General features: G+C 41.8%; 1 protein-coding gene across 6 annotated transcripts in view; it reads right to left on the reverse strand.

Annotated features, from left to right (window-relative positions):
• dusp8a (dual specificity phosphatase 8a) overlaps positions 1-14198 on the reverse strand; it is a 128507-nt gene that overhangs the window by 17732 nt on the left and 96577 nt on the right. The window contains exon 1 of one of the 6 annotated variants that reach the window (XM_057835706.1): positions 6285-7261. The exons of 4 other annotated variants lie outside the window; for them this stretch is intronic. In XM_057835706.1, coding sequence (XP_057691689.1) covers positions 6285-6402 — 118 coding nt within the window. In that variant the 5' untranslated portion in view covers positions 6403-7261. Of the gene's footprint in view, positions 1-6131; positions 6178-6284; positions 7262-14198 lie in introns of those variants that run through there. One more of the 6 variants, XM_057835707.1, reaches the window with a different exon arrangement.

Raw genomic sequence — 14198 nt, forward strand, 5'->3', positions numbered from 1 at the left:
GTTCACATTGAGTCACTTCCTGTTGATTTTTGGGCATTCTGAGGTCACGTCCTGTTCATATTGGGTCACTTCCTGTTGATTTTGGGGCATTCCGAGGTCACTTCCTGTTCATATTGGGTCACTTCCTGTTGATTTTGGGGCATTCCGGGGTCACTTCCTGTTGGTGAGGCATTTCAGGGGTCACTTCCTGTTGATTTTGTGACATTTCGGGGTCACTTCCTGTTGACATTGGGGCATTTCAGGGGTCACTTGCTGTTGATTTTGGGGCATTTCGGGGTCACTTCCTATTGATTTAGAAGCATTTAGGAGGTCACGTCCTGTTGATTTTGGGGGTCATCAATTCGGGGGACGAAACGCCATGGGGGGGGGAATATCAAAGGCGGTAGCTTTTGCATTACACGCAAAGCCCTCATCAAAAGTACTTGTTATATTTTATAACAATGGCCACTAGGTGGTGCCAAATCACCCAAACAGCCATTACATCAGCCGATATTGGGCGATTTTGAAAAAACTCCACATATCTGCCCGATTGGACCTTTAGTTTTAACCCCTAAGCTACCGTCTAAGTCATTGGCTCCATCTAGTGTTTAAACTGAGAGGTGCGAAAAAATATAGGCTGAATTGACGCTTCTTGTTCAGGTTTTAATGATATTTAGGCCAACCAAAACTGGGCAGAAGTTTGGATACCGCCGCTAGCTATACAACATGTATTTTGGATCCCCACATCTGCTCGCCATGGTAAAATTTCAATTGGACTGCAGTTCATTACAAGAAATGAGGGATGAGGAAAAGCGGCCAAGAAGTACACAGAAAGCGCTGGAAGGATAAAGACGAAGAGGGGGAGGGAGTCATTAAGCGGTTGCATAAGCAAGGAATCAGGGAAACGGAAAAAGGAAGTCAGCGCTGGCTGGAGAAGGAACGCTGCCCGTGGCGACACAGTGCCCTCCTTCCCGCATCTGCCTTGGCTTTTTTACAGATTTCAAGGCCCGCCTGCACCGTTTAGGATTTCGTAAGATTAGCCAAACCCTAACCCTTTGTCAGGTGAAACAAGTTGGTCACTAGCTTAAACCATTTTTTTGGTTTTCACCCCCAAAAAAACGGTGTGATCCTCTTTAGTCATTGTGATTTGCACCACCTAGTGGCCAGTGTTACATAAGGAAGTATTGTTTTGCAGATACCGTTGCCCATATTTTTACACTAGTAAAAATAATGCAATCTGGAAATGACATCCCATTTTTGGAATGAAAGTGGTCCGTACCGGTACATTCTCAAGAAGTGCTCCTGTAGATATCGGGTCACTCCCTGTTTATTTAGGGACATTTCTGGGTCACTCCCACTACATATTTGGTTACTTCCTGTTGACTTTGGGGCATTTTGGATTCACTTCCTCTTCATATTGGGTCACTTCCTGCTGATTTTGGGGCATTTGAGGGTCACTTCCTGTTAAATTTGAGGCATTTAGGACGTCCTGTAGGCACTGGGCCACTTCCTGTTGACTTTGGGGCATTTTGGATTCACTTCCTGCTCATATTGGGTCACTTCCTGCTGATTTTGGGGCATTTGAGGGTCACTTCCTGTTAAATTTGAGGAATTTAGGACTTCCTGTAGATATTGGATAACTTGCTGTTTATTATGGGGCATTTTGTTTGCTTCCTGTTCATACTGGGTCACTACCTGTTGATTCTGAGGCATCTGGGACTTCCTGTAGATATTGGGTCACTTCCTGTTAATTTGGAGCATTTCAGGTTCACTTCCTGTTTACATTGGGTCACTTCCTGTTGATTTTGGAGCATTTCAGGGTCACTTCCTATTAATTTTGAGGGCTCTTGGACTTCCTGTTCATATTGGGTCACTTCCTGTTGATTTTGAGGAATTCCAGGGTCACTTTTAGATAATGGTTGTTGGTTTTGGGGTGGTACAGGGTCACTTCCTGTTCATATTGGGTCATTTCCTGTTGATTTAGAAGAATTTCACGGTCACTTCCTATTCATTTTGAGGGAACTTGGACACCCTGTTCATATTGGATCGCTTCCTGTTGATTTTGGGGCATTTAGGGTTTACTTCCTGTTCATATTGGGTCACTTCCTGTTGATTTTGAGGCATTCGAGGGTCACCTCCTGTTGATTTTATGGCATTTAGGGAGTCACTTCCTGTTGATTTTGAAGCAGTTAGGGTCTACTTTCTGTTCATATTGGGTCACTTCCTGTTGATTTTGAGGAATTCCAGGGTCACTTGTAGATATTGGGTCACTTCCTGTTGGTTTTGGGGCGGTACAGGGTGACTTCCTGTTCATATTGGGTCACTTCCTGTTGATTTTAGGGCATTTCAGGAGTCACTTCCTGTTGATTTTGAGGCATTCCAGGGTCACTTGTAGATATGGGTTCACTTCCTGTTGGTTTTGGGGTGGTACAGGGTCACTTCCTGTTCATATTGGGTCATTTCCTGTTGATTTGGGGGGTGGGGGTCACTTGGAGTGAATGGAGGTTTTTGTGCTATTGACATATATGGCAGGCAAATAGGGCCATTGGAAATGAACTGAAATTTTGATCCCTTAGAAATGAACGAGTATTTTTTGGGACAAATTTTAGCCGAACCGTACGTTATTAGCTAAAACTGAATAGAACTTTTGTGCTCCTTAGCGTTGTGAATTTTTTAATGTAACAAGGATGTTATTTGGACAAAAAGTACGTGTAGCATTTTGAAAAGGAATATCATAGATCGTAGCTTTTCAATTACATGCAAAACTACCTACCATCAATGAACAATTCGTGCTACTAAGGCTGTGTTCAGACTGCAGGCATATCTGATTCCAATGGTATTTTGACTGTTTTAGCAAGTGTCTAAATCAGATCTGGCCCTGTTCAGACTGAGCCACATTACTGACAGGTTGCTTTGGCAACGAAGGCGTCATCTAACATAGAGTGATGTCACAACGGTCAAAAAACCCCCAAAAAACAGTCATCTAAGATGACTGACAAGCATCTGATATGAAACTATCATCCTGTATGTGGTTTCTGTGCTTTGTGACTATTCAGACTACAATCCAGTTTCAATCCGCATCGGATCAAATACTGTGATCAAATCTGAAATCGGACGCCTACTGCCTATCTATCACTAATACCTAGCTTGAAATTCAACATCTTTCTAGTTTCTTATGTATTTATTGATGATTCTTTTAAAACAAACAGCCCCTCATTCCAAAAAACAAGTTTAAAAAAATGGTGAAAATAATGAAAATTGGAGGGAAAAAATGGTTTAAAAAGCCTTTTTTGGGGGGCCCAGGTCGCCTCCACAAAAGCCTCCCCCCTCTTGGGTTCATATCAGGGTAGACATGACGCCATCCAGCGGGCCCCTCCAGCTGTCCCCTCGGTCCCACGAGGGTACATTAGCATTTGAATGCGAACATGACATCATCGCGCACGCGTCCCACTCGGCCGCACAAAGGGCGAACGGCGGGCCGGCAGAAAGAAAGCGACTGTGTCAAAACAGACAAGATTGACAGCGCGCAGATGAGGGTGATGTCATCTTTTCTAAATCACGGCTGTCAACTCGTTGGCTGCCACCGAAAGGGCCGAGACGTCCGATCACGTTTGAAGTTAGCGGGAGGGTCGTTCACTGCTAGTCTCCCACTTTTTTCAAATAAAAAAAATGTACGATAAAGAACTAAAAAAAAAAGACAAATAAATACTTCAAAATGAAATTCAATGAAAAATATTACAAACTACAAAAATAAATAAGCTAAAGAGTCCTCTGTCCCAAAATGGACACCGGTTGAGTATTTTAGTCGGGTAAAACAAGAGCACTTTCCTGTCCCAGCTGTACACAAAAATGTACAATGAAGAAGTATAATATATACTTCAAAATTAAATTTGATTAAAAACATGCAAAAATAAAAAGTAATTAAAAAGAAAGGAGAAATGAAATAATACAGAATATATAGTTTTGTTTTTTTAGATTAAAAAAAAAAAGTAAAAAACATTCAAAAAGCCAAAGAGTTCATTTTGAAGTACACCAAGCTATAATTTTTCTTACGGCAAAAACACCAAAATTTGCCCAAAACTTTCCCATTCATTTCCAATGGCTACATTCACCATTCCATTGTAAGTGACCCAAAATACCCCCAAACCAACAGGAAATGAACCGATATGAACAGGAAGTCACCCTGAAATGCCCCCAAATCTAAAGTGACCTGAAATCAACAGAAAGTGACCTCCAAAATGGCCCCAAATCAACAGCACGTGACCCGATATCGGCCGGATGTGACCCTGAAAGCCCCAAAATCAACAGGAAGTGAACTGATACGGACAGGAAGTCACCCCGGAATGTCCCCAAATCAAAAGTAACCTGATAGCAACAAAACGTGACCTCCAAAATGCCCCAAATCAACAGCACGTGACCCGACAGCAACAGGAAATGCCCCCAGATAAACAGGAAGTGGCCTCAAAATGCCCCCAATCAACAGGAATTGAAGCGGTTTTAACAGGGAGTAATCCTGAAATGCCTCCAAATCAACAGCAAGTGACCTGAAATCAACAAAAAGTGACTCCAAAATGCCAACAAATAAACAGGAAGTGACCCTAAAATCCCCCCCAATCAACAGGAAGTGAACCGATATCGGCAGGATGTGAACCCGACATGTCTCCAAATCACAAGTAACCTGATAGCAACAAATTTTGAAATTGAATTGTGGTCAAAATTGCTGAATGTTGAGTTAAAAAAATAGTAGATTTCTGGTGAAAATTTGGTGAACTGAGTAAATAAGGGGTACTCTTAAGTCTATTAAAAAAAATTAATTTTTGGTCAAAATTTAATGTATATGATTTTTATTCTGGAATCACACAGGGTGATGAGTTAAAAAGGTTCATTTTTGGTTCAGTACAAAACAATTGTTAATTGTGGGTCAAAATTGCTGAATGTTGAGTAAAAAAATAGTACATTTTTGGTGAAAACTGATGAATGTTGGGTAAAAATAAAGTTATTCTTTGGTCAAAATTGCTGAATGTAAAATACCAGCAAAATGTTTGGTTGAGTAAAAAACAAAGGTTAATTTAAGTAAAAAATTAATTCATTTTTGGTCCAAATTGGTGAATGTTTGGTAGAAAATTGTTCATTTTTGGTCCAAATTGGTGAATGTTTGATAGAAAATTGTTCATTTTTGGTCAAAATTGATGAATTGTTAAAAAAAGGTAAATTCTGGTTGAATTAAAAAAAAAAAAAATGTTGGTTTGGGGTGAAAATTGCTGAATATTGGGTAAAAAAAAAAAAAAGGTTATTTTTTGGTTAAAATTGCAGAATGTTGAGTAAAAAAATAGTACATTTTTGATGAAAATTTGGTGAACTGAGTAAATAAGTTCTCAGTCAAATAATAAGTTTTTACTCTTTGGTCGAGTAAAAAAAAATGTTTGGATTAAAATTGGTGGATGTAGAGTAAAAGTATATTACATTTTTGGTGAAAAATTGTGAATGTTGTGTAAAAATACTGGTGATATTTGGTCGAGTAAAAAGCAATAGAAAAAACAAAAATGAGTTATTTGTTTTGGTCAAAATTTGTGAATGTTTGCTTATAATTGGTTGATTTTTGGTCACAATTGCTGAATGTTGAGTCAAAAAAAGTACATTTTTGGTTAAAAACAGTTTATGTTGCACAAAAAAGGGCCCCAAATGAATCATGTCGGGTAAAAAAAAGGTCAAAATTAGTGAATGTTAGGTAATAAAATGACCTCCAAAATGTCCCAAATCAACAGCACGTGACCAGACATCAACAGGAAGTGACCCTGAAATGCCCCCCAATAAACAGAGGACCTGAAATCAACACGGAGTGACCCTAAAATGCTATCCAATCAATAGGAAATGGAACCATATCAACAGGAAGTGACCCTATAATGCCCCTCAATCAATAGGAAGTGAACTCATATCAACAGGATGTGACCCTGAATGCCCCCAAATCAAATGGAAGTGACACCCGAATAACAGGGAAGTGACCCAATATCGACAAGAAGTGATCCTAAAATCCTCCAAAAATCTACAGGAAGTGACCCAATATACCAGCCATCAGCAAAGCCACCATCGCAATGTCTCTACAAATTGCACCTTCTGGTTCCCCCAATGGTCAAGCAGCATCATTTTCTCACCATGCGTTACTTTGAATTCATTGCTTGCCATTGACGGCGATAGACGTCCGATCCACGATCCCAGTCCAAGCGGATCGGACGTCTAACGCCCCCAACGGCGCTGAAACTCCATCGTTCAAGCGGTTCTGCAGACACATCCAGGTGGGTACGCACCTCGTAGCTCTCTCCCCTCCTTCATCCTGCGGACCCTGATCTTCAACCTCATGTCGGCGTCCCGCGGATCCGTCCAAAAGTGAGCCTCTGCAGTGGAAATCACCACATTGAGTGGCATCCCCGAGAAAACCGGCAAACTCCCAGAAGGACCGAAGCGAAGTTATGATACGAGCTCCTTTGAGAACCGACCTCAAAAAAAACCAGGGCCCGAATCTGACACTGGTGCAAAAAAAAAAAGTGAAAAATCCCAGAAATATTGAGGAATCGTGCCGGTTTTGATGAAAAAACGACGGCCAGGGGAGGAAGAAGGAGCGCGTTATCCGTCTGAACGGCGCCCGCGGCTGCTCTGAGCGTCTTAGCGAGTCCGCGGCGAGAAGAGCGAGCGGCTATTGTTGCGCCGCCGGGCTCTCGGCGTCTCCCATTGGCTCGGAGAAAACTCCTCCCGCTCGCTCGCTCGCTCCCTCCCTCCTCTCTCCGACGGCGCTCTCGGCAACAGGGGATGACGACGGAGCTCGGGGGTGAATGAGCTCACTCGCCGCGAGGCCGACGCCCCCTCCTCCCTCCCAGAACGCCGTCATAGCTAATGTCCAAGGCATGTAACCACATTCCTGAGTCAGCCAAGAAATATGCGAGCTGCAGAGCTGGCCTCTATTGGGGAAGGTTACGTACTAGCAGGTAGTTCAGCTGCATGATACTTCTATCGCTCTTGGTTTTGCTGCAAAAATTTTTGTGCTCATCCTGGATAAGTCGCTATTCTTATTTTTATCCGTGTATGAAACCTGCAGCTTTGACTCTTTGGCTGCCATTGATGGTAACCACGGTAACTTTAGCTGAAACTACTTACAAGACTCAAACTACGCAAACTGATCAAAAACCTCCACACTGTTCTGGTCAAAATTGGTGAATGTTGCGTAAATAAATTGCACATTTTTGGTCAAAATTGCTCATTTTCTTGGCAAATAAATTGTTAATTCTTCATCAAAAATTGCTGAATTTTGGTAAAAAAAAATTATTTTGGTGAAAATTTTTGAATTTTGGGTAAAAGTAAAGGGATAATCTTTGGTTAAATAAAAAAATATTTTAAATTTTTGGTCGAAATTGAAAGTTGGGTTTAAAAAGGTTAATTTTTAGTTGAGTTAAAAAAAAAAAAAATCAGTCAAATTTGCTGCATGTTAAGTTTTAAAATATTGTTCATTTTTGGTGAAAATTTTATGAAATTTGAGTAAAAATAAAGGGGTAACCTGGTTGAGTAAAAATGTTAACATTTGGTTAAAATCTGTGAATGTTGGGTTAAAAAGGTAACTTTTGGCTCAGTTAAGAACAATTATTAATTTGGGTCAAATTTACTGTATGTTGAGTTTAAAAAAAAAAAAAAAAGTTTATTTTTACTCAATTCTCACCACATTTTCACCAAAAATTAAGGGGTAATGTGGTTGAGTAAAAAAATGTTAATATTTGGTTAAAATCGGTGAATGTTGGGTTAAAAAGGTTAACTTTTGGTTCAGTAAAACAATTGTTAATTTTGGGTCAAATTTGGTGAATGTTGAGCCAAGAAAAATGTCAATATTTGTAAAAACTGCTCATTTTCTGTGGAAATAACTTCATCTTTCACAATAAAATTGCTGAATTTTCAATAAAAATAGTTTTTGGTGAAAATCTGATGAATGTTGCGTAAAAGTAATAGGGCAATGTTTGGTTGAGTAAAAAATATTGTTAATTTTTGACAAAAATTGTTGAATGTTGGGTAAAAATATGGCAAATGTTTGTTGAAAATTTGATTAAAAAATGAAGTGGTCATTTGGTTGAGTAAAAAAAAAATTAATTTTTTTTGGTCAAAATGTTGCGCAATCTTTGGTGAAAATTTGGGGAAATTAGTTTAAAAAAATCTTGTTGAGTAAAAAAAAATTAATTTTTGGTCAACATTGGTGAATGTTGGGTTAAAAAAAGGTTAATTTTTGGTTTGGTAAAAAAAAATTGTTAATTTTGGGTCAATTTGGTGAATGTTGAGTCAGGAAAAATTCATTTTTGGTCAAAATTGGCAAATGATGGGTAAAAAAAGGTTACTTTTTGGTTAAAATTGCTGAAGGTTGAGTAAAAAAAAAAAAAAACTAAATTTTTGGTGAAAATTTGGTGAACTGTGAAAAAAAGGGGTAATCTTTGAGTAAAAAAAAATTGGGGTCAAAATTTGTGAATGTTGGGTTGAAAAAAGGTTAATTTTTGGTTCAGTAAATAACAATTGTCAATTATGGGTCAAAATCGGTGAATGTTGCCTTTAAAAGAAATAGTACATTTTGGTGAAAAATTGTGAATGTCGTGTATAAATAATGCTGATATTTGGTTGAGTAAAAAACAACTTATTATAAGTAAAAGATTAAGAATTTTTGGTCTAAATTGGTGAATGTTTGGTAGCAAATGGTTCATTTTTGGTCAAATCGGTAAATATTTGGTTAAAAGATTTTATTTTTGGTCATTATTGGTGAATGTTGAGTCAAAGAAAGCACATTGTTGGTCTAAAATTGGTGAATGTTGAGCAAAAAAAGGGTTATGTGTGATCCTAAATGGTTAATGTTGGGTCATTAAAAAAAAAAAAAAATTGGTCAATGTTAGGATAATGAAACTACTAATATTTGGTTAAAAATTGGTGAATGTTGGATATCACATAAAGCGTTAATGTTTCGTCCAAAATGGTAAATGTTCTGTAGCAAAATGATGATTAGTTTTTAAAAAATGGTTAATTGTTGGTCAAAATAAATAAATGTTAATATTGGTCAAAAAGTGTTCATTTTTGGTCCGACAAGAAAAAAACGAAGCCAACAGATTAACAACCTTCTTACTATTTCATAAATGAACTCATTGTCTGCTAGTAAGGGTGATAGACATCCAAGCCAGTTGCAGAAAAAGACAGCAAAGCCAACGAGCTTGCGGTGTGCAGACATTTTGCATGTGACAGGCATGGCACTTTACTATGGAATGAGAAAAATGTAGCCCGCAAGTTTAGCTATCGGGAGCGGAAAACGCTTTAACGACATTACACTGCTGAATGGAAACGCATTGTTAGCCACTGTTCCATGCTAAACCAATCCTTGACCCCAAAAAATCATGTTTCACTGCCATCAACGGCGATTGATGTCTAATTCATTCCTAAAAACACATACAACAGAGTATCAGGCAAAAATGGAGCATAAATGAGTGCGGATGCCTTGGCGCTAGGGAAAAAAAAACAAAAAGTGATCTTCGTGAAGACTTTGAGATGACGTGAACGCGTTGCTCAGAATAGTCGGCGTGCTAATTGGGGGATTTATGGAGCGCACGTGCTGCCACGGAAATAGCGGCTACCGTCACTCTAGGCGGCACAACATATAAACAGTGACAAAACCCAAGTCACCTGGCGTGTTAGACATTGGAAAATTCCGTGAAATGGTTTCCGATGACCGTATTTTTCGGACTGTAAGTCGCACGTTACGACTGTTTGAAATCTGCGGTGGGACAAAATGGCGACGGTCCTTTTCACTTTCCTGTTTAGACCCCTCTGCTTCAACCAAACCTCGATATTTTTCATCAGGCACCTGGACGGACGTCTTAAGGCTTCCCTGATGCAGGTTTGAGGTCAAGTGATGGTTTTCTCTTGGAGGAGGAGCCTGTTTCATAAAAAAAGGGCGTTTCTTGTTCCAAGCAGAGGGTGTCGGGCCTATTGGGCAATATTTCAATGCAGTCGTGTTCAGGCTGGGATCCCTCATACATGCCAGATATGAAAAAGAGTGAACCTTGGATCAGGGAGTTAGTGGTCATTTACTGAATGGTGTGTTGCCCAAAAAAAGGCTGACTTTGGCACCCCGCCCAGGTCAGGCCTGTGAAAGAAAACTAACCATTTTGATAACTTTATATCTCATATGTCTCATGAACAGTCTCACCAATTTTGAGAAGGATCCAACTAACTCCCTGATCACTGATAACTTTATATCTCATATGTCTCATGATCAGTCTCACCAATTTTGAGAAGGATCCAACTAACTCCCTGATCACTGATAACCCTGATTTCCTTCCAGGGACCTTAGATGGTCCAATCCGTTCCCAGTGAGGGTTGGACTCCACCAAGGTTGCCCGTTGTCACAGATTCTGTTCAGAACTTTTATGGACAGAATTTTGTAGGTGCAGCTGAAGCGTTGAGGGAGTCCGGTTTGGTGGCCTCAGCATTGCATCTCTGCTTTTTGCAGATTATGTGCTGTTGGATTCATCAATCCGTGATCTCCAACTCTCACTGGAGCGGTTCGCAGCGGAGTGTGAAGCAGTCGGGATGAAAATCACCGCCCCCAGATCTGAGTCCGTGGTCCTCAGTCGGAAAAAGATGGCCTTCTCCAAGTTGGGATGAGATCCTGCCCTAAGTGAAGGAGTTCAAGTATCTTGGGGTCTTGATCACAAACGAGGGTAGGAGTAGCGAGAGATCGACAAGTGGATCGATGCAGCATCTGCAGTGATGCAGACTCTACACAGGAGGGTGTGTTCCAATTAGAGAGGGATCTTTCTAGTCAGCCTCCCTGGTAAAGGGGTGCTGGAGACGAGGGTCCGTCAGGAAGTCGAATCTCAGATTCAGGAGGACCTGTGTGGTTTTCGTCCCGGCCGTGAAACAGTGGACCAGCTATACACTCTCTGCAGGGTCCTTGAGGGTGCGTAGGAGTTTGCCCAACCAGGCTATACTAGTATGTGTGTTGTGGATTTGGAGAAGATGTTCGACAGTGACCCTCGAAGAGTCCTGTGGAGGGGTTCTTTGGGAGTACCGAGGCCCCTGGTAAGAGCTGAGTTTGGTCCGCATTGCTGGCAGTAAGTCTGGTTCCTTCCCAGTGAGGGTTGGACTCCGCCAAGGTTTGCCCTGTCACAGATTCCGTTCAGAACTTTATGACCAGAATTTCTAGGCACAACCGAAGCGTCGATGTGGTCCAGTTTGGTGGCCTCAACATTGCACCTCTGCTTTTTGCAGATGAAGTGGTGCTGTTGGCTTCATCAAGCTCTGATCTGCAACTCTCACTGGAGCAGTTCGCAGCAGAGTGTGAAGCGGTCAGAATGACGATCGGCACCTCCAAATCAGAGACTGTGGTCCTTAGTCGGAAAAGGGTGGCGTGCCCACTCCGGGTCGGGATGAGATCCTGCCCCAAGTGGAGGAGTTCAAGTATCTTGGGTCTTGGTCATGAGTGAGGGTAGGAGAGAGCGGGACATCAACAGGCGGATGGTGCCGCGTCTGCAGTGATGCGGACTTTGCACCGTTCCGTTGTGGTGAAGAAGGAGCTGAGCTGAAAGGCGAAGCTCTTGATTTACCAGCAGATCTAGGTTCCTACCCTCACCTATGGTCAGGAGCTGTGGGTCGAGACCGAAAGAACAAGATCCCGGATACAAGCGGCCTAAATGAGTTTCCTCCGCAGGGTGTCCGGGTTCTCCCTTAGGGGGTGAGAAGCTCGGTCATCCGGGAGAAACTCAGGGTTGAGCTGCTACTCCTTTGCGTTGAGAGGAGCCAGCTGAGGTGGCTCAGGCATCTGGTTCAGATGCCTCCCAGAAGAGGTGTTCCGGGCATGTCCCACCCACAGGAGGCCTTGGGGATGACCCAGGACACACTAGAGAAACTATGTCTCTCAGCTGGCTTGGTTGTAGTTGAAATGGCTGGGGAAAGGTTAAGCTGCTGCCCCCGCAACCCGACCCCGGATTAAGCGGAAGATGGATGGGTGGAGATACATCTTGGTTTGTTGATATGTCACACGAATAGGGAAACAAGTACTTCTTCCTCAGAGGAAGACTGCCATTAGGATCTTTTATGTTAGTCTGGGAGATTGCTCGGATGTGTTGTGCTTAGTTCGAGTGTTGTTAGTGGCCATTTGAGAAAGTTACAGTGTGCTCAATGTCAAAGCTGCAGATTTTTCGAGCGTCCGGCAGCAGCCGATGAGTTAATGTGTGTGTGTGTGTGTGTGTGTGTGTGTGTGTGTTGATGGTGCCGGTTGTCAAGGGATCAGTAACAAGACTGCTCTTAGAGTGATGTCATGCCTACAGGAGGACACAGCTGCCATGCCAAGGGGCTGAGGTAGTTGCTAGGCGAGGACCCGCTCATCCCACCGGGGACATGAACTCATTGCTGCGTTGATATCCACGCCGATAAATGTCCTGTCTGTTTGGACTAGGAGGGGTTGGCAGCCAACGTTCAAGAAACGCATCCATTTCTCTATCGGACATAGGCGATTTGGTTGAAAAGAACTACTAGATATGCTCGCGTATAGGTGGAATTTTTCGAAGTGAAATTTTGGCTCAAAAAATCCGGGTGCCACCTTTACGCCATAAATGCTGACCATTGCCCAATTTAGACAGTCGTAAAACTGAAAAAGCATATAGCTTCAGTCACGTACGCTAACTATTAGGGGTGTGAACCTCTGGGTAACCGGCGATACTATTTGTGATACAAGGCTCACGATATCGATCATCTCACGATATGGCGATACAACAATTCACTTCCTGTTGATTTTGGCGCATTTCGGGGTCACTTCCTGGACATATTTGGCCACTTCCTGTTGATTTTGGGGCATTTCAGGGTCACTTCCCGTTGAATAGTGGGCATTTCGGGTTCACTACCTGTACATATTGGGTCATTTCCTGTTAATTTTGAGGCATTTCGGGGGTCACTTCCTGTTGATTTTGGGGGTTTACAGGGCCCCTTACTATAGCTATCAGGTCACTTTCTGTAGATTTTGGGGCATTTCAGGGTTACTTCCTGTTGATTTGGGGGCATTTTGGGTTCACTTCCTGTACTTATTGGGTCACTTTCTGTTGATTGAGAGGGCATTTTGGGTTAACTTCCTGTACATATCGGGTCACTTCCTATTGATTCTGAGGTATTTCAGGATCACTGTTGATTTTGAGGCATTTAAGTGTAGCATCCTGTTGATTTAGAGTGATTCCAGGGTCACTTCCTGTTTATATTGAGTGATTCCAGGGTTACTTCCTGTTGATTTTGGGGCATTTCAGTGTCACTTCCTGTTTATATGGGGGCATTTTGGGTTCACTTCCTGTACTTATTGGGTCACTTCCTATCTATTTGGGGGCATTTCAGGATCTCCTCCTGTTCATATTAGGTCACTTCTTGTTGATTGAGAGGGCATTTTGGGTTAACTTCCTGTACATATCGGGTCACTTCCTATTGATTCTCTGGCATTTCAGGATCACTGTTGATTTCGAGGCATTTAAGTGTAGCTTCCTGTTGATTTAGAGTGATTCCAGGGTCACTTCCTGTTGATTTTGGGGCATTTCAGTGTCACTTCCTGTTTATATGGGGGCATTTTGGGTTCACTTCCTGTACTTATTGGGTCACTTCCTATCTATTTGGGGGCATTTCAGGATCACTATTGATTGTGTGTCACTTCCTGTTGATTTTGAATGATTCCAGGGTCACTTCCTACTGATTTTGGGGCACTTCAGGGTTACTTCCTGTTGACTTATTGGGTCACTTCCTATTTATTTGGGGGCATTTCAGGGTCTCCTGTTCATATTAGGTCACTTCCTGTTGATTAAGAGGGAATTTTGGGTTCACTTCCTGTACATATCGAGTCACTTTCTATTGATTCTGAGGCATTTCAGGGTCACTGTTGATTTTGGGGCATTTAAGTGTCACTTCCTGTTGATTCTGAGTGATTCCAGGGCCACTTCCTGTTGATTTTGGGGCATTTCAATGTCACTTCCTGTAGAATCTGAGGGTTTCCAGGGTCCTTTCCTAAAGCTATCAAGTTACTTCTGGTTGATTTGGGGTCATTGCAGGGTAAACTTTCTGTTCATATTGGGTCTGTTGATTTTGAGGGATTCCAGGGTCACCTCCTTTAGATATTGGCACACTTCATGTTGATTTTGGGTCATTTCAGGTTCGCTTCCTGTTTATTTTAGGGCATT

The sequence above is a fragment of the Corythoichthys intestinalis genome, chromosome 5 (assembly GCF_030265065.1).
Source record: "Corythoichthys intestinalis isolate RoL2023-P3 chromosome 5, ASM3026506v1, whole genome shotgun sequence".
In the NCBI taxonomy this organism is placed as follows: domain Eukaryota; kingdom Metazoa; phylum Chordata; class Actinopteri; order Syngnathiformes; family Syngnathidae; genus Corythoichthys; species Corythoichthys intestinalis.